The sequence below is a fragment of the Pagrus major genome, chromosome 24, assembly GCF_040436345.1.
Source record: "Pagrus major chromosome 24, Pma_NU_1.0".
Classification (NCBI taxonomy): domain Eukaryota; kingdom Metazoa; phylum Chordata; class Actinopteri; order Spariformes; family Sparidae; genus Pagrus; species Pagrus major.
Window position 1 is genome coordinate 14,353,328 of NC_133238.1, and position 20,581 is coordinate 14,373,908.

Here is a 20,581-nt window from a genome sequence, read left to right on the forward strand (position 1 = left end):
CACTCCGCAGCTTTTCCACCACCGACCGATCTGTGAACGCGCTGCCGTTTCCATGGAAACCGACTATATACAGCTCGTTATAATGTGGAGCACTAAAAAACGTCAATGAACATTAAAACATGCAAAATACCAACGTGGAGAAATGTTATATTAAAGATGAAACTTTAAAAAGTGTTTAATTAAATATTTAAAATGACTTCATCTGCATATAAAACACACACACACGTTCATGCAACACACACACGTTCATGCAACACACACACGTTCATGCAACACACATACATCTCAACTAATATGGCGCGTTTTTATTTAACTGTAATTATTTAATCTCAATTACTAAATTATAATAATGTAGCTGTACTGTGTGAAAGTAGGGCCCGTTGCAGACACGTATCACTAAATAATAATAGAATATACTAATATATAAATAAATGTGTAATATAACGTCACGTTTCACCAACATGCTGACAGTAAATCAAACCAACATTCAGTTCCAGGAGAACCCCGCAGAGTTACACCTCTCTTTTCCCTCTCCTCTTTGACAGAGCTCCCAGCAGCACGCATGGCTCGAGTCGGGAGCACTGCGCATGCGTCCTGCGACACGACCCGTCCAGTCGTGTTTCTGACCCACAGAGTCAAGAACCGATCCGGAATCAGATTCACGCTGATGAAAGCAAACAAACACGTTTTGTTTTGTTTTTCATTCACTAAAATAAACATTTTCTTGCTTTATTTATTTATTTATTTAATTTATGACGTTTTGTTGACACTTGTTTATAAAACTGTAAATTTGAAATTTACATGACTTTTTATTTTAAGAATTTAAAACACTTCTGAGAAAACATGAACATAAACTGTTGGTTCATTCATTTTGTCCCTGTTGATCTTCCGTACGTCGCCCGGTCCAATCAGGATGACCCAGATTTTATTCTTCAGCCCATCGCCGTCACCACGGCGTCACACAGCTTCCTCAGTCGGTCCCGCAGCTCGCCGCTCTCACACCGCAGCAGCGCGGTAAACGCCGCCGCCGCTCGATGACCACAGAACCTCTCTCCGACCAGCACGTCGCTCAGCCCGCCGCTCAGCCGCCGAGGCAGCCAGTCGTCAGGAACGTCCAGCTGGCAGCGCTCGATCACGCCGCTCTTTATGTCCATGTCCAGCTGGGCGGAGCTGAGAGAAGATCCCTCCTCTGGCAGCTGCAGGGCGGTCTGGACACTGAATTTAGGCGTCTTACCGAACGTCCAGTCCCAGCCTCGCAGCTCCGCCGCCGCGCTGCTCAGTCCGGGAAACGCTGACTCATCGGCCGGGTCGACGAGGGCCGACGCAGCGCTGAAGCTGAACTCTGGAGACGGAGGGAAGGATTCAAACTTTAACCACTGGAGGGCAGCACAAACAACTTCATCAATTCACTCAAGATCGATCAGAAGCCCCAGATCAAGGATCAATAACCCCGCACACTCAGGAGCATCCATCACATCCATCACTCAGGAGCATCCATCACATCCATCACTCAGGAGCATCCATCACTCAGGAGCATCCATCACATCCATCACTCAGGAGCATCCATCACTCAGGAGCATCCATCACATCCATCACTCAGGAGCATCCATCACTCAGGAGCATCCATCACTCAGGAGCATCCATCACATCCATCACATCCATCACACAGGAGCATCCATCACTCAGGAGCATCCATCACATCCATCACATCCATCACACAGGAGCATCCATCACTCAGGAGCATCCATCACATCCATCACATCCATCACATCCATCACTCAGGAGCATCCATCACATCCATCACACAGGAGCATCCATCACATCCATCACATCCATCACACAGGAGCATCCATCACTCAGGAGCATCCATCACTCAGGAGCATCCATCACATCCATCACTCAGGAGCATCCATCACATCCATCACTCAGGAGCATCCATCACATCCATCACACAGGAGCATCCATCACTCAGGAGCATCCATCACATCCATCACTCAGGAGCATCCATCACATCCATCACTCAGGAGCATCCATCACATCCATCACACAGGAGCATCCATCACTCAGGAGCATCCATCACATCCATCACTCAGGAGCATCCATCACATCCATCACATCCATCACACAGGAGCATCCATCACTCAGGAGCATCCATCACATCCATCACTCAGGAGCATCCATAGCTCAGGAGCATCCATCACTCAGGAGCATCCATCACATCCATCACTCAGGAGCATCCATAGCTCAGGAGCATCCATCACTCAGGAGCATCCATCACATCCATCACATCCATCACATCCATCACACAGGAGCATCCATCACATCCATCACTCAGGAGCATCCATCACATCCATCACTCAGGAGCATCCATCACATCCATCACATCCATCACATCCATCACTCAGGAGCATCCATCACATCCATCACATCCATCACATCCATCACTCAGGAGCATCCATCACTCAGGAGCATCCATCACATCCATCACTCAGGAGCATCCATCACATCCATCACATCCATCACATCCATCACACAGGAGCATCCATCACATCCATCACACAGGAGCATCCATCACATCCATCACTCAGGAGCATCCATCACATCCATCACTCAGGAGCATCCATCACTCAGGAGCATCCATCACATCCATCACTCAGGAGCATCCATCACTCAGGAGCATCCATCACTCAGGAGCATCCATCACATCCATCACATCCATCACACAGGAGCATCCATCACTCAGGAGCATCCATCACATCCATCACATCCATCACACAGGAGCATCCATCACTCAGGAGCATCCATCACATCCATCACATCCATCACATCCATCACTCAGGAGCATCCATCACATCCATCACACAGGAGCATCCATCACATCCATCACATCCATCACACAGGAGCATCCATCACTCAGGAGCATCCATCACTCAGGAGCATCCATCACATCCATCACTCAGGAGCATCCATCACATCCATCACTCAGGAGCATCCATCACATCCATCACACAGGAGCATCCATCACTCAGGAGCATCCATCACATCCATCACTCAGGAGCATCCATCACATCCATCACTCAGGAGCATCCATCACATCCATCACACAGGAGCATCCATCACTCAGGAGCATCCATCACATCCATCACTCAGGAGCATCCATCACATCCATCACATCCATCACACAGGAGCATCCATCACTCAGGAGCATCCATCACATCCATCACTCAGGAGCATCCATAGCTCAGGAGCATCCATCACTCAGGAGCATCCATCACATCCATCACTCAGGAGCATCCATAGCTCAGGAGCATCCATCACTCAGGAGCATCCATCACATCCATCACATCCATCACATCCATCACACAGGAGCATCCATCACATCCATCACTCAGGAGCATCCATCACATCCATCACTCAGGAGCATCCATCACATCCATCACATCCATCACATCCATCACTCAGGAGCATCCATCACATCCATCACATCCATCACATCCATCACTCAGGAGCATCCATCACTCAGGAGCATCCATCACTCAGGAGCATCCATCACATCCATCACTCAGGAGCATCCATAGCTCAGGAGCATCCATCACTCAGGAGCATCCATCACATCCATCACTCAGGAGCATCCATAGCTCAGGAGCATCCATCACTCAGGAGCATCCATCACATCCATCACATCCATCACATCCATCACACAGGAGCATCCATCACATCCATCACTCAGGAGCATCCATCACATCCATCACTCAGGAGCATCCATCACATCCATCACATCCATCACATCCATCACTCAGGAGCATCCATCACATCCATCACATCCATCACATCCATCACTCAGGAGCATCCATCACTCAGGAGCATCCATCACATCCATCACTCAGGAGCATCCATCACATCCATCACATCCATCACATCCATCACACAGGAGCATCCATCACATCCATCACACAGGAGCATCCATCACATCCATCACTCAGGAGCATCCATCACTCAGGAGCATCCATCACTCAGGAGCATCCACCCTGGTGATGTGTTGCTGTAGTTACACCTGGTGGCCAGCAGGAGGCCTCGCTCACCACACATGTACCTGCGTTGTACTGATGCACCACAGCGTCCAGTAGCTCCTCCCACTGCAGCGTGGGGGCGTGGTCCAGCAGGTTGGCGACAGGTGAGGGGACGCTGGGCGTGGCGTTGCTATGGATACCAGGGCAAGAGGGGCGGAGCACGGCGGCGAGGGCGGAGCGGTCGGCGGAGTGCAGCAGAGTGCAGTGATGGTAGGACGACTTCCTGCTCAGCCTGGACGCACTGCCTACAAACGTAAACATAAACAACAACAATCCTGTAAACAAACACCTGAACAGTAAATACATAAACAACAACAACATAAACAACAACAACAACATAAAGACGGACCTGAGATCTTGAAGCGTCCGTTGAGGACGATGTCCAGCCTGTCGGTGGCGTGGACGTCCAGCTCCGGCCTGATCCGCCTCAGAGCGTCCGTGACGACCTTCAGGTTCCTCTGCCGGTCGTACGCCTTCTTGGAGGTGAAGAAGGTCAGGTTGAGGTTCCCGAGGTCGTGGAAGACGGTGCCGCCGCCGCTCCGCCTCCGGGCCAGAGGGATCCCCGCCCTCCTCATGGCCGGCAGGTTGCACTCGCTCCAGGGGTTCTGATGGCGCCCGATCACCACACACGGCCGGTTCCTCCACAGCAGCAGGATGCTGCGCTGCTGCAGGTCCACGTTGGCTTCGATCCAGTCCTCCAGGGCCAGGTTCTGGTACACGTCTGTCGACCGGGACCGGAGGACCAGACCTCCATCACTGCTGCTGATGGAGGTGGAGCTGCTGCGAGCTGATTGGCTGAAGGTTCGACAGCCTCTTAGAAGAGACAGCGTCCTCCTGATGTGTGACATCACAGCGTCACATGACATCTTTAATGTGGAAATAAACAAATGAGTGGAGTAAACACAGTGGGTCGGCACCGTCAGAGAATGTTCTGACGCTTTAAATCACTTCATGTTTTATGTTATTACAGTTCCTGAAGCCTCCAGTGGATCAGCTGAGAGCAGCCTCTGTATCTCCACATGGTGACGTCACACTTTACTCATGAATATTTAATGACTGAACATGTTTGACTTTTGGATTTGTTGGCCGAATAAAACAAAAACACGAGTTTAGTTATTAGAGAGGTTTCCCGCTGCGAGCAGATCAATATGCTTTATTATTTTATGATTAGAAACTTAATAGTCCATATTTCACGTGGGGTTTGGTGCGTGTACCCGCAGACACACTGTTTAACGTTAACTTAAAGTGACACAAAGTCAACACATCTCTTTGTTTTATTTTAAATGTACCTGAAACGTGAAGTATGACGACACTGAGCCGCCTCCTCTAACAGCCCGACAGCAGGTCGGCACTCTGTCTGCTAGCTTTAGCATTAGCATTAGCTTTAGCATTAGCTTTAGCTTTAGCGCCGCCTGACATCCTGCTGACGTCACTGAAAACTAAACTATTTAATTTAATTCATCACGTTTTAATGAACGTTCATTAAGAAACAGTTTGATGGATCAACTCAGAACACAGCTGAGGACGGTTCGTCTCGTTCTGACCTGGACCCGGAGGAGAAGCGAGCGGACCGGCGGCCAACACAAGTTCCGGTCTCGAATTTCAAAATAAAAGCCGCTTGTTTGCTCAATCAATCAATGAAAAAGTTGATTAAAAAATGTGTATGTACCTTTTCTAATTAATGCTTCACAATAATATTAATAACAATGTCTGTAAGGAATTTAAATCAGATATTTTGTGTACACGTTGTTTAATTAACGCTTAAAAACTAAACTTTGGACACTTTGAACAAGAACTATGGCACCATGTTAAAAACTAGAAAGCAGTGAATGCGTCGTAGTTATGTGTCACTTTTATGTTCATTACGTCTGTGTCATCTTTGTTTTGTTTGCATTTCTTCTATATGTGTGATTTTGTGTTCATAAAGACTGAAAATAGATTAAAAGAATGTTTTTATTGTTATATTTGTTCATTTAACCGAGTTGAACAGTGACATCCTCGTTCTTTGCTTTTATTCTGAAGGGTACAATCGTTTGAAACGGTCCCATTTCCGGTTTGGTCGACTCTCGGCGCTGACCTCGGTCCCACACCGTGAAGGCACCGGGCTGTGCAGCGATGTGATCGACAAAGGTTCCGACCACATCAAAAAGAAATGATTGAATAATGAATTTACAAACAATAAGGCAGAATATGGATCATGTTACTGAGAGGGCAGAGGTCTGTCACAAACAAAAATAACAACAAAACAAAAATATACAGTAAATAAATAAAGAGGAATGAAGACTAGAACACATGTTTACATACAATACAAGTACAAATGTGTTTGATCTTTAATTTACGATTTAAAAAACTGAATTCAGGCTCCTTTTATTGTGAAAATCTCACAGATCTCAACATTGTTGTAATTTGTTAATAAGAGGAAGTTACAACTGAAGGCAGGAAAACAAGAGCAGTTATCAAATCTGATTTATTGCAGCTCTGGATGATTCATTGATTATTCAAAATACTCTCACTGTGTCGCTGATGTTCAAACTGTTAATAAAAACACTGACCGCTCTGATACATCGACATTAAACTGAAACACGAAGATAAAACATTTAGTTATTTTTTAATGTTTCTTATTTTTATTTGATTTGATTTTAATTGAAATATATTTCTGTTGTTATTTGTTGGCTTGAGCTCTTCTGTCTCATCAGTGTGTGAGATCATCATGATGAGGACGAGGCAGCGAGTCGGAAGAGACGACCCGAGAGAGGAAGAACATGTGACCACATCCTGACAACACACACACACACACACACACACACACACACACACACACACACACACACACAGTCAGAGTCAGTCAGTCGGAGTCGATGATGTTTCAGGTGAGAGGTTATTTTGTCATTTACATTTTATTTCACACTGAATGTTGCTGTGACTCTGACTGTACTTTTATGCAGCAGCTGCCACACGGCTCAGCTTCAACACACTGTGTCCTGCATTATTTCATGTTTATGGTTTAAATGATGACGATGTTACAAACAGGTTGAAGAGGAAATAACAAAGCTGTGACAACTGTTTAATATCAAATGTTAAATGTGAAGTTTTGATCAGCTGGCGAGGTGTTTCTGAACCAATGAACGCAGAATGAAAGAGTATTTAAAATTATTTGTGTTGGTTTTCATGTGACATCAAACTGGACGTGTCACTTTAAGAGACGCGAAGGTTAATTATCTCTGGGTGTCATTTCTTAGAAGAGTCCTGTTATCACACATTCACACTTAGTCATGTCGCCACGTTCAGCTGCTGTGTGGTCTCCAGCCGTCAGCAGCAAAAGATATTTATGTCATATGTTCAGTTCAACGCTTCACTGAACTCACTGACACGATTTCAGACACAGAAATATCCAGAAAATTAAGAGACAGTAAACTCATCAAACGCGGAAGCCAAGAAAGTTTTGTAGGTTACAACTTCCTGAACATTCGAGTAAAAAATCTGCTGTAATTCAAACTGCAGAGGAGCTTCAAAAGTATCTGAGACAGGGTGAAGCTCCTGACTAATCAAAAAATGGGCAAAAAGGTGGAGCTGGAGTTGAACAAGAGCAGCTAGCTGGAAGCTACCAAGCTGCTAAGACTAGCAGATAGAATTCTGCACTGTACATTAGCTGCAAGCTAGTGAGCAACAACTAGTTGCTAACTCTGGTCAGTTGAGTCTCTGAGTGAAGTCAGCACTCACCAGAGACTGGGTTCCTCTCCGTTATCTGCACGTTCATGACGTAATCTACGTTTCCCTCCATTCAGCAGGAATAAAGAATTACAGCACATCACTGGATCTCAGCTGCTCAGCGGCTCGTTACCATAAATCCACGTTTTAATACCAAAAGTTTAAAATCAAACTCTGCGCTCTCCTCGACTCCGGCCGGCTCCAGCAGCTGTCTGCAGGCTAACGCTAACAGAGTCGCTCCTTAATCCAAAACACCAGCGTCTGTCCCTCCCCTCCCGTCTGTCAGTCCAATTAACCACACAGAACACAGATCATGTGTCTGACACCTGAAGTAAAAATCTCCAGACACGACCGAGAGGTGAAGATCAGTGACTGAATCAGCTGAGCAGCTAGCTGTCACTCAAAGTGGCCACACCCCTAAATATGCAACTTTAAGCCTGAATATTATTTAAAGCAGTGAGTTATATAAAAGCTGTGATGAAGTGAGCGTCAGAAACCAGCTGTGAACACGTTTACTTCTGCTGTGAAGTTTAACATGGACTCTAATGGAGACTGACTCACTGTTGGAGCCTCAAGTGGTCGTTAGAGGAACTGCAGTGTTTGGTACTTCAGCCCTGGAGCTCGCTGCTCGGTCGGGACTGTCAGGGAGTACTGGCAGGTTAGGATCCTCGTGTCATCAGCACTGATCTGTTACTTCCTTTGTGTCGTCCTGCAGATCATCAGCCTCTCATGAAGAACACACAACCTGCTGCACACACACACAAACATGCTCACAAACACACCTGAGCTCAGTGTTAACAGCTGTGTGTGTTCATGACATCATGTCTGACATGTGGTCATTTTCCTCGTCCTCTCCTCCTCCCATGATCCATCACTCCTCCCTGTCCCAGTCAGCTCCTTTCATCTCCTCAGCCGGAAACCATGGAAACCATCTCCATGCCAAGGTTCTTACTAGTTACACACTTAATTCATTTATGTATTGATTTATGCACTGACACATTTCTTTAACGTGTTCTGATTGAGTTGTTTCTGCACTGCGTCACACTAAACTCACTCACAGTTATTTGCTTGCTTACTTGTTTTTGGACTTCCTCATCCACAGTTACCGTCCTATCACCTCATACCTCAGAACCACGTATCCTCACCTCACGTCCCTGAGTCCCCGCACCATCACCTCCCTCCTCCTCAGGTGACCTCCCCTCACATCGGACCTGAGACTCAGGTGACCTCCCCTCACCTCTTCTATCAGCCCCAACAAACCTCCCCTCACTGTGGGCCCTGGTCCCAGGTGACCTCCCCTCACCTCCCACATCCCTACGTTCCCTCCCCCAACCTGTTTCCCCAGCCCCAGGTGAGCTCCCCTCACTATGTACCCCAGTCTCAGGTAACCTCCCCTCACTTTGTACCCCAGCCCCAGGTGAGCTCCCCTCACTTTGTACCCCAGCCTCAGGTGAGCTCCCCTCACTTTGGACCCCAGCCCCAGGTGAGCTTCCCTCACCTCCTCTCCCCGCCCCTGCACCACCTCCCCAACCAAAATCCAGATCCGAGTTTAGAGAATCCAAACTGGAGTGGAGCTGATCTTTCCTACAGTTGCTCCTATCAGGTAAGATCATCATCTATCGATTCCAAAAACCAAACAGAACCAGAACTTCCTCTGAACATGATCACAGTGTTACTGATCTGTCTGTGTTTGATCCAAAACAGAACCAGACCACGGCCCACCTGGAGCTCCATCTCCAGAACCAGTTCAGTACTGGAGTCACCCACCACACAGACCTTTCCATTGGCTCATATGAACAGGGTGACACACCTGGTCCGGTTCAGGACACCTGGAGGCGTCTCGGGCCGACTCTGCCCCAGCTGCAGTGCTCTCCGCTGGGCTCCATGTCTGGAGAAGTCGCTCTGGGAAGATGGAGCTCCGACTTCAGCTCATCCCCAGCTGAAGACTCCTCCAGCACCCAGTTTTTCCACAACAACACCCCGCAGCCCTTCTGCAGCCCCAACACGCCTGGTCCGAGTCCTCATTACCCACAAACCCCGACTATCTCCAGCCCGGGTCCTCACATGCACCCCAGGGAGGAGAGACTGGATCCCCACGCACAAACATCCAGACAGCTGAGCAGAGATAAAACCCTCAGCTGCTGTCTGCAGGAGTGTGACGGCTACCAGATGATCTCCGACCAACACCTCCTCCAGAACCAAAGTGAGCTGATCCAGGACCAGACGGGCCTCCTCAATGCCACAGGGAACCCAGACAGCTGCTTCTCTCCACAGGGAAGAGGCCAGGACGTCAGCAGCAGCACCCAGACTCCAGGGCTTCCTGCTGGGCTGAGCTGGAGAGAAGAGAGTGGAGGAGGAGGAAGAGGAGGCAGAGGAGGCAGAGGAGGAAGAGGAGGAAGAGGACGGGGAGGAGGAGGAGGAGGTCAACCGGACTGGAACTGGGTGTGTTTGATATACAAGAAAATTATTTCCAGTTAATGTTTTAGCTTTTGTAATCCTAATATTACCTGCATCAGAGCCAGAGTAGCACTTTTTCATTTAATTGTACTGTAAACTTTGGGTCGACCAACCGGTCGAGGCGGATGTCCGGTTCTGCTCCAGGTTTCTTCCTGTTAAAGGCAGTTTTTTCTCTCCACTGTCACCAGGTGCTGCTCATGTTGGGTCTCTGTCAATAAACTGATCAATGAGTCGGTTCAGACCTGCTCAGTTTGTAAAGTGTCATGAGACGACTTCTGTTGTGATTACGTGCTATACAAATAAAGATTGATTTATTGATTTATTGATCAATAAACAATGAAAAAATAATTAATTATTTTCAAAATGTGCTACTTTGGCTCTGATGCAGCATGTAATCTGTAAAGTAACTAGTAACTAAAGTTATCAGATAAATGTAGTGGAGTGGAAGAGTAAAGTAACAGAACAATAATTAACTTAATTTACAAAATATTTTCATTTAATTTTCAGATCAAACAACCTACAAACAGCACAGAGGTCCTCGACAGCAGGTAACTAAAGATGATGATGATGATGAAGATGATGTGCGATTGATTTACAGAATAATAAACAATAAAAAGTGTGAATTGTTTTCTGTGTAGGTTGATGTGTACGGTGTGTAAACGAGATTTCAGGAGTCTGCCGGCGCTGAACGGACACATGCGCTCCCACAGCGGCTCCAGACCGGCTGCGTGGTTGAACAAGGTGCTGAACTACATTACTGACTTCAAAATATACTCGAGTATGAAAAAACAAACTGAATTACTAAGCTTGAGTGGCTGACGATGAGGGGACCAGCTTGTCCCTGTGAAGTGGTGAACAGACGTATGTCCCCTCATCGTAATGTAAACATGTTTGTATGTATACACACACTGCCCCTAGTGGCCGCTTCATGCAACAACGGCGCAAGTAGTCGTCATCTTTGTTTCTCCAGGCCGAGGACCCCTCCCCGCTGGTCCCACCCTCCGTCTCCATGGTGATGCCCGTCACCGTGCCCGTCCAATCCAGAGGCCCGGTGAAGGCGAGCAGGAGCGGACAGCGGAGACTCAGGCGCCTCTCTCCGGCCGGCGGAGGCGGCGCGCTCTACCGCAGCCTGCTGCACCCAGACGAGGAGGAGGAGGAGGAGGAGGAGGAGGGTGGAGGCGCACACTACACCCCTCCACCCATGCTGTGTCCCCTCAGGGCGGCGCCGGGGTTGTACTGCTCACTCAGCACCAGGAGGCAGCAGAGGGTCCAGACTGTGCAGCTTCACAACACACACAGTAAGACGACAGAACAAATTTAGAGTAATAGAGTAACTACTCGATTACCAAAAGGCCCGCTCCTACGTGAACGGGTCATTTATTGATACTTTGAACATCTGAAAAGTTTTGTTCTCACTCTGTAAAATCTGATCGCTGCTGATTCACCACATTTATGTGAGGATTAGCAAAAATGCTACGTTAATGATGTGTTAGTGACGACATTTCATCGTTTTTTTGTTAATTTTCAGCCTTAAAGATCCAAAATCGATCAGCTGTTTATTGATTACTTACATCTAAAATGAGGGTGACATGATATTCAACTGCGTCTCTGATTGGCAGATGGACTCAATGATCTGGTTGCCATGGAGACGGCCTCTCCACCTCCTGGGACCTTAACGTCAGGGATCAATAAGCCGTACGTAACATTTACCTGTGTGTTTTTATTGTGTGATGATGTCACCGCTCACGCTGAGCTGTCAATCAATCACAGGCGGATCAACACAGGGCGGAGCTTCCAGGCTGAAATCCCGCCTCTACGAAGGCGTGAATACGCCCACTCCGACTCCCACAATGCACTGCCGCTGTGGACGCCATGCGAGGAGCTGGAGCGTCCTGTCAATCAGCTGAGAGGTAGCTACGTTCAAAGGTCTTCTTGTTATTGTTACAAACGTGATTCTGATTGGACGATGTTTTTGATTGACACATTGTTCGTCCAGTTGAAGCTCTGCTGACGATGGCTCGCTCCAGCGTGGTGCCAGGGGGCGGGGCCAGCCCAGAGTCAGCCCTCCGTGTCCTATCAGAGTGCAGAGGAGACTTCCTGGTAAAATCTCATTGGCCGTTTGGTCTGTTTAGATTAAATGATCCACATCGAACAGCACCTTCACTGAAAGCTTTAAAGGAGCAGTTCAACATGCTGGGAAATACAAATCTGCTTCCTGTCTGAGACTGAGATGAGAGCACTTCTTGACAAACAGTGTTTCAGACGCCCTGTGTTAGTTTCAGGCTCGACCCTCACAGCCTCACTGTGGTCACAACACTCACAACAGTCACGTCATCAGCAAGAAATAATTCCAGCACAAAACTCCCCCAAAGCCACAAACGGTGGTTTTCACACTTCTGTTTGTTTACAGATTAAAACAACTTCCCGACTTCAAGCAGCAGTTCATGAAGTCTCGTAGTCCACAAACATTTCTGGAGCTTCACAGTAAAACAGAGTTGCAGCGTTCTGCTGAACAGCTGAAGCAGCTGGAGATGATTTAAACATCAGATGTCTCCATGCAGCTCGTCTGCTGTGATCACAGAGATCAACCTGATCTGAGGAGACCAGATTTAACCTTCATTAACATGAAGTCTTCACGGTAGCTGCAGAGCTAAAAGCGTCAGCAACCTTGAACTGAATCTGTCTTCCAGTCTGTATGCTAAGCTAAGCAAGCTAAGCTTTATGCTACGCTAATAACATCCTGACATCCTGTGTGTGTCCCAAAATATTGAACTGTTCCTTTAATTGTATGAGGAACCTGCTTTAAACTCAGGCTAATGATCTTTCATGATAACGTGGTGAATCTTTCTTAAAAGTAACAAAATGTTTCTGCAGAAGCTCCGAGCAACAAGTAACTTAAAGCATTAGCTTAAAAGCTAAAATGATACGAGCTTCCTGTTTTCTTTAGTTCTACAAAATGGCCGCCATGTCGCTGAGCTCAGTGTTTGTTTTTGTTTTCCAGCTGACGGTGGCGAAGCTGCTGTCACCTCCTGAAACCTGCAACAGCAGCCAGCACACAGCGCAACAAAGTACTTATTCTGTTTATACCAGACACACATGTACTCAAGTACTGTACTCATGTACTGTACTCAAGTACTGTAGCCTACTCATGTACTGTACTCAAGTACTGTTCTCATGTACTGTACTCATGTACTGTACTCATGTACTGTACTCAAGTACTGTACTCAAGTACAATTCTGACATAGTTATACTTTATGAGAGTATTTCCATTTCAGGAACTTTATACTTCTACACTTCATCTCAGAGACTTTCAGTGAAGTAACATTCTGAATTCTTGAAGACTTTTACTTGTTGTGGAGTATTTTTACTCAAGTGAAGTATATTTAATATGTGTATTTTATGTTAAAAGTATATTTCATGTATATTACAGGTTGGAGTGCAGCAGAGAGGAGGTCGATGGTTAAATCACTGCAGCTTCATCAGAAAGACTTCAGCAAGATCCAGAAAGTGGTGGGTTTCTGCTCCAACATCACTTGTTACACTCTGTGTGGTAGCGAGTCCCAAGTCTAAACCATCAAGTCCCGAGTCAGGTCCCAAGTCAAGGCTAACACGACCGTCAAGTCCCAAGTTAACACTGAAGTCAGGGATTGCAAGTCCCAACGCAAGACTATCAAGTCCAATGTTTAGTCCCAAGTCAAGGCTTACAAGTCCCAAGTCTGGACCATCAAGTCACAGGTCAAGTCCCAAGTTAACACTGAAGTCAGCGATTGCAAGTCCAGAATGTAGTGGTCCCAAGGACTATCAAGTCTAATGTGTAGTCCCTAGTCAAGACCATCAAGTCCCAAGTCATGTAACAAGTAAAGACCACAAGGGCCCCAAAGTCGAGTCCCTAAATCAGGTCCAAAATCAAGACCAAGACTAACAAGTCCCAACAGGTTAATGTGTTGCTGTGTGTGCAGGTTCAGACCAAGTCCCTCTCTCAGTGTGTGGAGTTTTATTATCTGTGGAAGAAGAAGCTGAGTCTGAGCACGAGGACCCCGGCCGGACTGACCGTCACTCTGCCCGACACAAATGTAAGAAACTGAAAATAGAGAGAAAACTTTGTTCATGTTTGAACTTCTACAGTCTGATGACATGTTGAGCTTCAGGTCATTGTTTTTAAAGAAACCAACACTTCTAAGTCTGACAGAGATGACCTGATAAGATGGAGGTTTTAGTCCTTTCGATGAATTCAGATTCTCATCAGGTTTGTTATAAAACAACACAGTATTTTGACGGTTGCTTGGTGACAAGTCAGTAAAGTGTCGACACAGTTTGAGCTCCAGTCGGCGTTTGTTCAGTGTTTCAGGTCAGCCACTTCAGTCACTGTGAACACAAATGAAACTAAAGGCTGAATGAATAAAACCACTGAAACCAGATTCCTGTTATCACACACACACTGAAGCACAAAATACACACATCGAAACACACCCACACAACACACACATCCTGTCAGAGCCGAACAAACTGTGACTTGACATTTCAAATAACCAGCGTGTGTGTGTGTGTGTGTGTGGTCAGACCTCCGTGAGTCAACTTGAATTTTCCATCACTGTTGTTTGGATTCATTTCATCAGCGATTTCTATCAGCTTTATTTTGAAAGTCATTTAGATTTCCATCAGTTTGATCCACTTTAACTTCCTGTTTGGGTTTTGATTCTGTCAGATTCATCAAACTAATGAAACATTGAACTCTTGTGGAAACTTCTCAGTTTCACTTCGTTCCTTTTAGTCTTCTGTTTTCAGTCACGTCTTTTATTACAAATAATCTTTAAGTCTTAAGAATTAAGTCCTGGATCAAGTCCAACAAGTCCCAAGTAACCAATCCCAATGCAAGTCTCAAGGTAGAAGCAAAGCCCAAGTTAAGATTCAAAGGGCCCAAGTCACGTAACAAGTCTCAAGTCAAGTCCCACGAAAGGTCCAAATCAAGACCAAGTTCCAAATCAGGTCCTTACTCGAGACCGAAAAGTCCCAAGTCATGTAACAAGTCAAGACTATAAAATCTGAAGTGTGGTCCCAGGTCGAGACCATCAAGTCCTAATACCAAAGTCAGGGCTAACAAGTCAACACCAACAAGTCCCAAATCAGGATGAAAAGTCAGGACTTCTTTGCCATGACTTGGAACCTGACTTGGGATTGGAGAAGTCCCAAGTCAAATATCAAGCCAAGACCAGCGAATCCCAAAGGCCTGTAAATCCCAATCCAGTTTATCAAGTCAGGAACAACAAGTCACAAGTTAAATCCAAAGGTCCAACGAGTTTGAAGCCGAGCCGCAGAGTGGAGGCTGTCAACGCAGCAGCGAAACACCAGTGATGATGCGCAGCTCAGTGGGTGTCCACATAGTTTTGGCCACATAGTGTATATTGGACGTGATCCAGAGCAGAGTTCAGTACCTGAGTCATCAGTTATCGATCAGCAGCCTGATCAGAGTTACCATGGTGATAATGAATCACTCCTTCCTTCCATCTCTGTGTCTGCAGGGTCAAAGGTCATCAAGATCACATGATACGTCATGAACCAATGGACTGTCACCGGCTGGAGCTACACACTACCTCTGCGACACAGATCCCACGCATTTTGTTATTAAACTGTAAAAAGTGAAGCGTTAACTTCAGGTTCAGTGTTGAGATCCGACCGTTCATATCATCACGTTATGTATTTATTGACAGTTTCCTGTTGTGATATCATAATAAAAATTTATGAACATTAAAGAAAACATCCTGTGGACTGTGGCGTCTTTCCTCCGATCACAGACGCTGGTGTGTGTCATGTTTACAGACTGTGTGTAGTTCTGCTGAGGTCGAGTCAGCGAGCAGCTCTGGACCTTCAGTCTCAGCTCCGGTATGTTGATATTGTTTTTCTACCTTAATCCTCTCGTCCTCTTCGCCCCCCCGCTGCCTCTGGTCCCAGCGCTCAGCAGAGCTTCACTCATTTCAGCCTGGACAGAGAGGACAGAGAGACGTGAACATGAGACGCTGCAGCTCTGACTTCAACTTCACGGCCAAAAGTATGTGGACACCTGAACATCTGAGCCATAAGACAGACAAAAATGTGATTCTTGTTTCGTCAGACTGGGTCAGGGGTGTCCATATACTTTTGGCCCATTTAGCCCACTAGGTGTTATACTTTTACCTGTTTGGACCAACTGAATCCTGTTTGTGTTCTCAGCAGGTTTGTGTGAACAAGTTTTGACAGATTTTCACTAAAATTCAGAGAAAAGTGAATGGAGTTTGGTGGGAGAAGGCCCATTTTTTACAGTGTATTTTCTCTCTAACTTCTGCTCTCGCCTCAATGAGAGTTTGAGCAGAGCCAGGCTAACTGTTTCCCCTCGTTTCCAGTCTTTGTGCTAAGCTAAGCTAAGTTAAGCTAACAATGTATTTAACACACAAACATGAGACTGGATTCATTCTGAACATCTCGGCCCTGAACACAACAGTGACAACATGCACACTGATGGAATGTAACTAAGTACTTTTACTCAAGTACTGTACTTTAGTACAGTTCTGAGGTTTCTTATACTTCCACTACCTGTACTTGAGTTAGTTACTAGTTACTTTACAGATTACAGTAGTCACATGTAAACACACTTTAACTTGTACTTTAGAACTTTCAGACTTTTACATTTGGACCGACTGTTACAGATAAACAGCTTTAATGGTCCTCGTCAGCCGGCCTCTGTGTTTCATGTGGTTCTGGTTCTGGGTGTTGACTCAGTGGTTCAGTGTTTGCTCTGCAGAACAAACACAAACTTCTCAAACTGAACTTCAGCCGCTCGACAACAAGCAGCTCCACATTCTTCTTCTAATCCTGCTCTGATCCTTTCTCTGTGGAGGCTTCACTGCTTCCTGTCTGAACGGAGCTCCGGGCGATAATAAAGTTTGACTCCTCCTGGTTTCAAAGGTCCTCCTGCCCGAACACAAGGAGGTCAGAGGAGGAGGAGGAGGAGGAACGGCCTGACAGACGAGGAGGAACCAGGGATGGGAGCGCAGGAGAAGGAGGAGGACGGAGCTCCTTCAGCCGGGAAGAAGCAGCAGAAAAGCTCCAAAGAAGTTTATTTCTCTGTGCTGCCGGATCGATACGAGCCTCTGATCGAGGAGGAGGAGGAGACGGCCGAGGAGAGGAGGAAGAGGAAGGAGGAGAAGAAGAGGAAGAAGAAGCAGCGCTGCAAGAAGTACAGGAAGGTAAGACGAGCGATGACCTTTGACCTGAGCAGGTTGTTTCTGTCGATCACGTGACTCATCGATAAAACACCTGATAACAGACGAGACACGTGGAAACAACACGACTGATCATTTACACACAAAACAGTTTACACCAAGTGAATTCATTCACAGAAGAAGAACAGTCAGGATGTATGAAAATACAGATAAATAATACATAAAGAAATAAACAAAAAGCACAAGAATAAACATTTAGAGGCAAGGATTTAAATATATATATTATTTATAAAATAAATAAGAAATGAAACAGTAATATATAATATATGACAAAATAAATTAAAAATGCAAATAAAATAAAATGGTAAAATAATGTTCTAAAACATGATTTATTTTCTGAAATAATTAGAAATAAAAAAATTAACAAAAGGTGAAATAAATATTTCACAACATTTAATATATTTAAAAAAATATATAATGAAATAATCCTCCACATAAATATAAATAAATTAATATAAAATAAAAGTTTAATTAAATAAAGAATATTTATAAATAAAATAAAGACAACAATAGTGCATAAAATGTAAAAAAATAAATACATTTTAATTTATTATTTATAAAAAAATATTAAATTGTAAATACAAATGAAACAATAACAACAATATATGATCAAATCAAAAATATAAACAAAGTAAAAGTGTTTGAAAAATGAATAAAAGGTGAAATAAATATATAACATGTTTAAATGAAAAATATAGATAAAGATATAAATAATAAAATAAAATGAACAGCAATTTAAAAAGACTATATTAAATAAATATTATTATTATCAGCACGATTGATACAAATAACAATAATGAAACATTGAGGTCAACTTAAATAGTTTATTTTTCACTTCAACTGAAAACAAACAAACAAAAAGTTAAAATAAAAGATGAAACATTTGTGACAGAAACATAAAAGCTGAACTGTCTGAATCAGTTAAACATTGACTCAGCAGAGACTTCGACCTTTGACCTCGACACACTGAAGCTCGATCAGCCTGAAGAATGAAAACAGAACGTGACCTCATTCAAACAGCTGAGTAATGCTAATGCTAACACAACGACTCAGTGGTTAGCTAGGACACGAGAACGGGACGAAGTAGATCCGTACTGAATAACACGAACGTTAATGTACCGTGTTCGTGTTCGTGTTCGTGGACAGTCTTGTTTGCTTTGTTTACCTGGAGAGCAACTGAACCAAGCTAACGTTACCTAGCAGGGACATGTGTTTCTCAGCGTGTAGCTAACGTTAGCATATTGTTCTCCCACCCTCAAGGAATTTTCTCCTTCTTTTAATTTGTTTTTTTAACTGCAGTTAGCATTAACGACGTGAAATAACCACGCCCACTGGATTTATATATAGGATAACAAAAGGATATAAAAAGTTCATTTTAGATGCTTCCTGTTTTATTTTGTAGGGTTAACTTCCTGCCTTCAATTATGTTTGGCCTCACGTTAAAAAACCTTTTGTTTCTCCTCCACGAGTCTTTGTGTCTTTAGTAACAAAACTAAAGACAACAAGGCGGGAAAAAACACAAAGTCAGGAAGCGTTAATCACATGAGATAAACCCTACAAAATAAAACAGGAAACTGAAAAACTGAAAAACAAAACGGTCTGTCAGGCCTGTGTTTTTATTCCCTGCTCTCCGTGTGTCAGAACTTGGGGAAGGCGCTGCGTTTCAGCTGGCGCTGTCTGATGGCTGGTTTGCAGAACATGGCCTCCGCCTACTCCACCCCGCTCTCCGCCGTGTCCACGGTGGTGACGGAGGTTCACCGGTCCAGCAGCAGCAGAGCATGATGGGACGTGGACGTGGTGTCTGTGGACGAGGACAACCAGGAGCACGGAGACGTCTAGAGACAAATAAAGTTTTCTGTTATTTATGATGATGATGGAATTTGTTTTTTAATGGTTGCTGTCATTAAAAGATAAACAACTCGTTTTATAATAATTAGTGGGATTTAAGAACAGTAGTTTTGTTTCTTTTGTTTTTAAACGAACTGATATTAAAACATGTAAAAGTCGTTAGCTTCTGTTCTGTCTCATCACTCTGATCTGTCTTCATCATCTCTACCATGACTTGTTATGTAAACCTTCACTTCTCATTTTATATTTTATGTTTTTATCAACTTCAAAGTCTTTTAATTAACAGCTTCAGAGTCATTTAGCTGCTTCTGTGTAAAAAAATATTAAGGCTCAATATGTAAGAATTGGCCTCCTGTCACACTCAATACAAAGCACATCACTAAATGCTAACTGTAGCTGCTGTTAGCTAGTTAGCTCAGTTAGCCGTGCAGTTAGTTGACAAGCTAACATTGTGAAAGAAGCGTCTGTAAAATGGTGGAGCCAATTTTTTTGAGTGTCACAACCCCAGTTGGAAAGTTTAGAAGAGCCGCACGATTAAATTATTTTATCTCTATTCAAGTTAGACGGGCGCTAAACAGGAAGTTAGCGGCTCGGTCGGCGAACGATCCGGGAAGTCGAGCTTCAAAGTAGGAATGAACAGGTCTCCACCTCCAACGCTGCGTCCAGACTGAATGTAGCTGTGGGCTAGCTGGTTAGCATGCTAGTAGATATCTGTGTAACAGTACGTAGACGTCATAACGTTGAAATATGGTATTTTCTGTTAAGTTTTGGATGTTTTCTTGTATATTGCACCTACAACACTGCACATGAACATCTGGACTGAGTTTGATCAAATAAACACTTTGAACTGTAAACTGACCGTCGTCATCTTCACTACAAACTGTGAGTCAGCTGATCGTCACAAGCACCGTTGTTATCTGAGCGTTTCAAAATGTGATGCAGCATGTAATCTGTAAAGTAACTAGTAACTAAAGTAATCTAATAAATGTAGTGGAGTGGAAGTATAACGTAACTGAAAATGGAAAGAGTCAAGTAAAGTACAAGTACCTCAAAACTGTACTTGAGTAAATGTACTCAGTTACATTTCATCACTGATTAGATTATAGTGTAATGATACTGCAGTCAAAAAAGAGTACTGTACCTGAGTACCTATACATTTGAAGTACTTGTACTTCACTTGTCCCGTCCTGTCCTGTCCCGTCTTGTCTTGTCCTGTCCTGTCTTGTCTTGTCCTGTCCTGTC

At 44.7% G+C, this 20,581-nt stretch overlaps 3 protein-coding genes across 5 annotated transcripts; 2 read left to right on the forward strand and 1 right to left on the reverse strand.

Annotated features, from left to right (window-relative positions):
• Positions 1–731: 731 nt before the first annotated feature.
• Positions 732–5,633, reverse strand: lipt1 (lipoyltransferase 1). 3 transcript variants are annotated; one of them, XM_073462381.1, is made up of 4 exons: positions 5,615–5,633; positions 4,420–4,936; positions 4,094–4,315; positions 732–1,342 (listed from the first exon to the last, which is right to left on the reverse strand). In XM_073462381.1, exons 2-4 carry the CDS (start codon positions 4,934–4,936, stop codon positions 933–935), a joined length of 1,149 nt encoding a protein of 382 aa, XP_073318482.1. In that variant the 5' UTR covers positions 5,615–5,633; the 3' UTR covers positions 732–932. The 3 variants fall into 3 exon arrangements, with proteins under 3 accessions (XP_073318482.1, XP_073318481.1, XP_073318483.1); XM_073462380.1 differs by having other exon boundaries at positions 5,360–5,616; XM_073462382.1 differs by lacking the exon at positions 5,615–5,633 and adding an exon at positions 5,039–5,256.
• Positions 5,634–8,492: 2,859 nt separating this feature from the next.
• On the forward strand, positions 8,493–15,997 carry LOC141020368 (uncharacterized). Its single transcript, XM_073495417.1, has 13 exons — positions 8,493–8,722; positions 8,881–9,381; positions 9,483–10,220; positions 10,743–10,783; positions 10,874–10,976; positions 11,206–11,533; positions 11,855–11,930; positions 12,006–12,145; positions 12,232–12,335; positions 13,237–13,303; positions 13,666–13,745; positions 14,195–14,308; positions 15,755–15,997. Exons 1-13 carry the CDS (start codon positions 8,600–8,602, stop codon positions 15,788–15,790), a joined length of 2,451 nt encoding a protein of 816 aa, XP_073351518.1. The 5' UTR covers positions 8,493–8,599; the 3' UTR covers positions 15,791–15,997.
• Positions 15,998–17,050: 1,053 nt separating this feature from the next.
• LOC141020422 (required for drug-induced death protein 1-like) lies at positions 17,051–20,193 on the forward strand. The gene is made up of 2 exons (XM_073495476.1): positions 17,051–17,455; positions 19,133–20,193. Exons 1-2 carry the CDS (start codon positions 17,252–17,254, stop codon positions 19,271–19,273), a joined length of 345 nt encoding a protein of 114 aa, XP_073351577.1. The 5' UTR covers positions 17,051–17,251; the 3' UTR covers positions 19,274–20,193.
• The last annotated feature ends 388 nt before the right edge of the window (positions 20,194–20,581 follow it).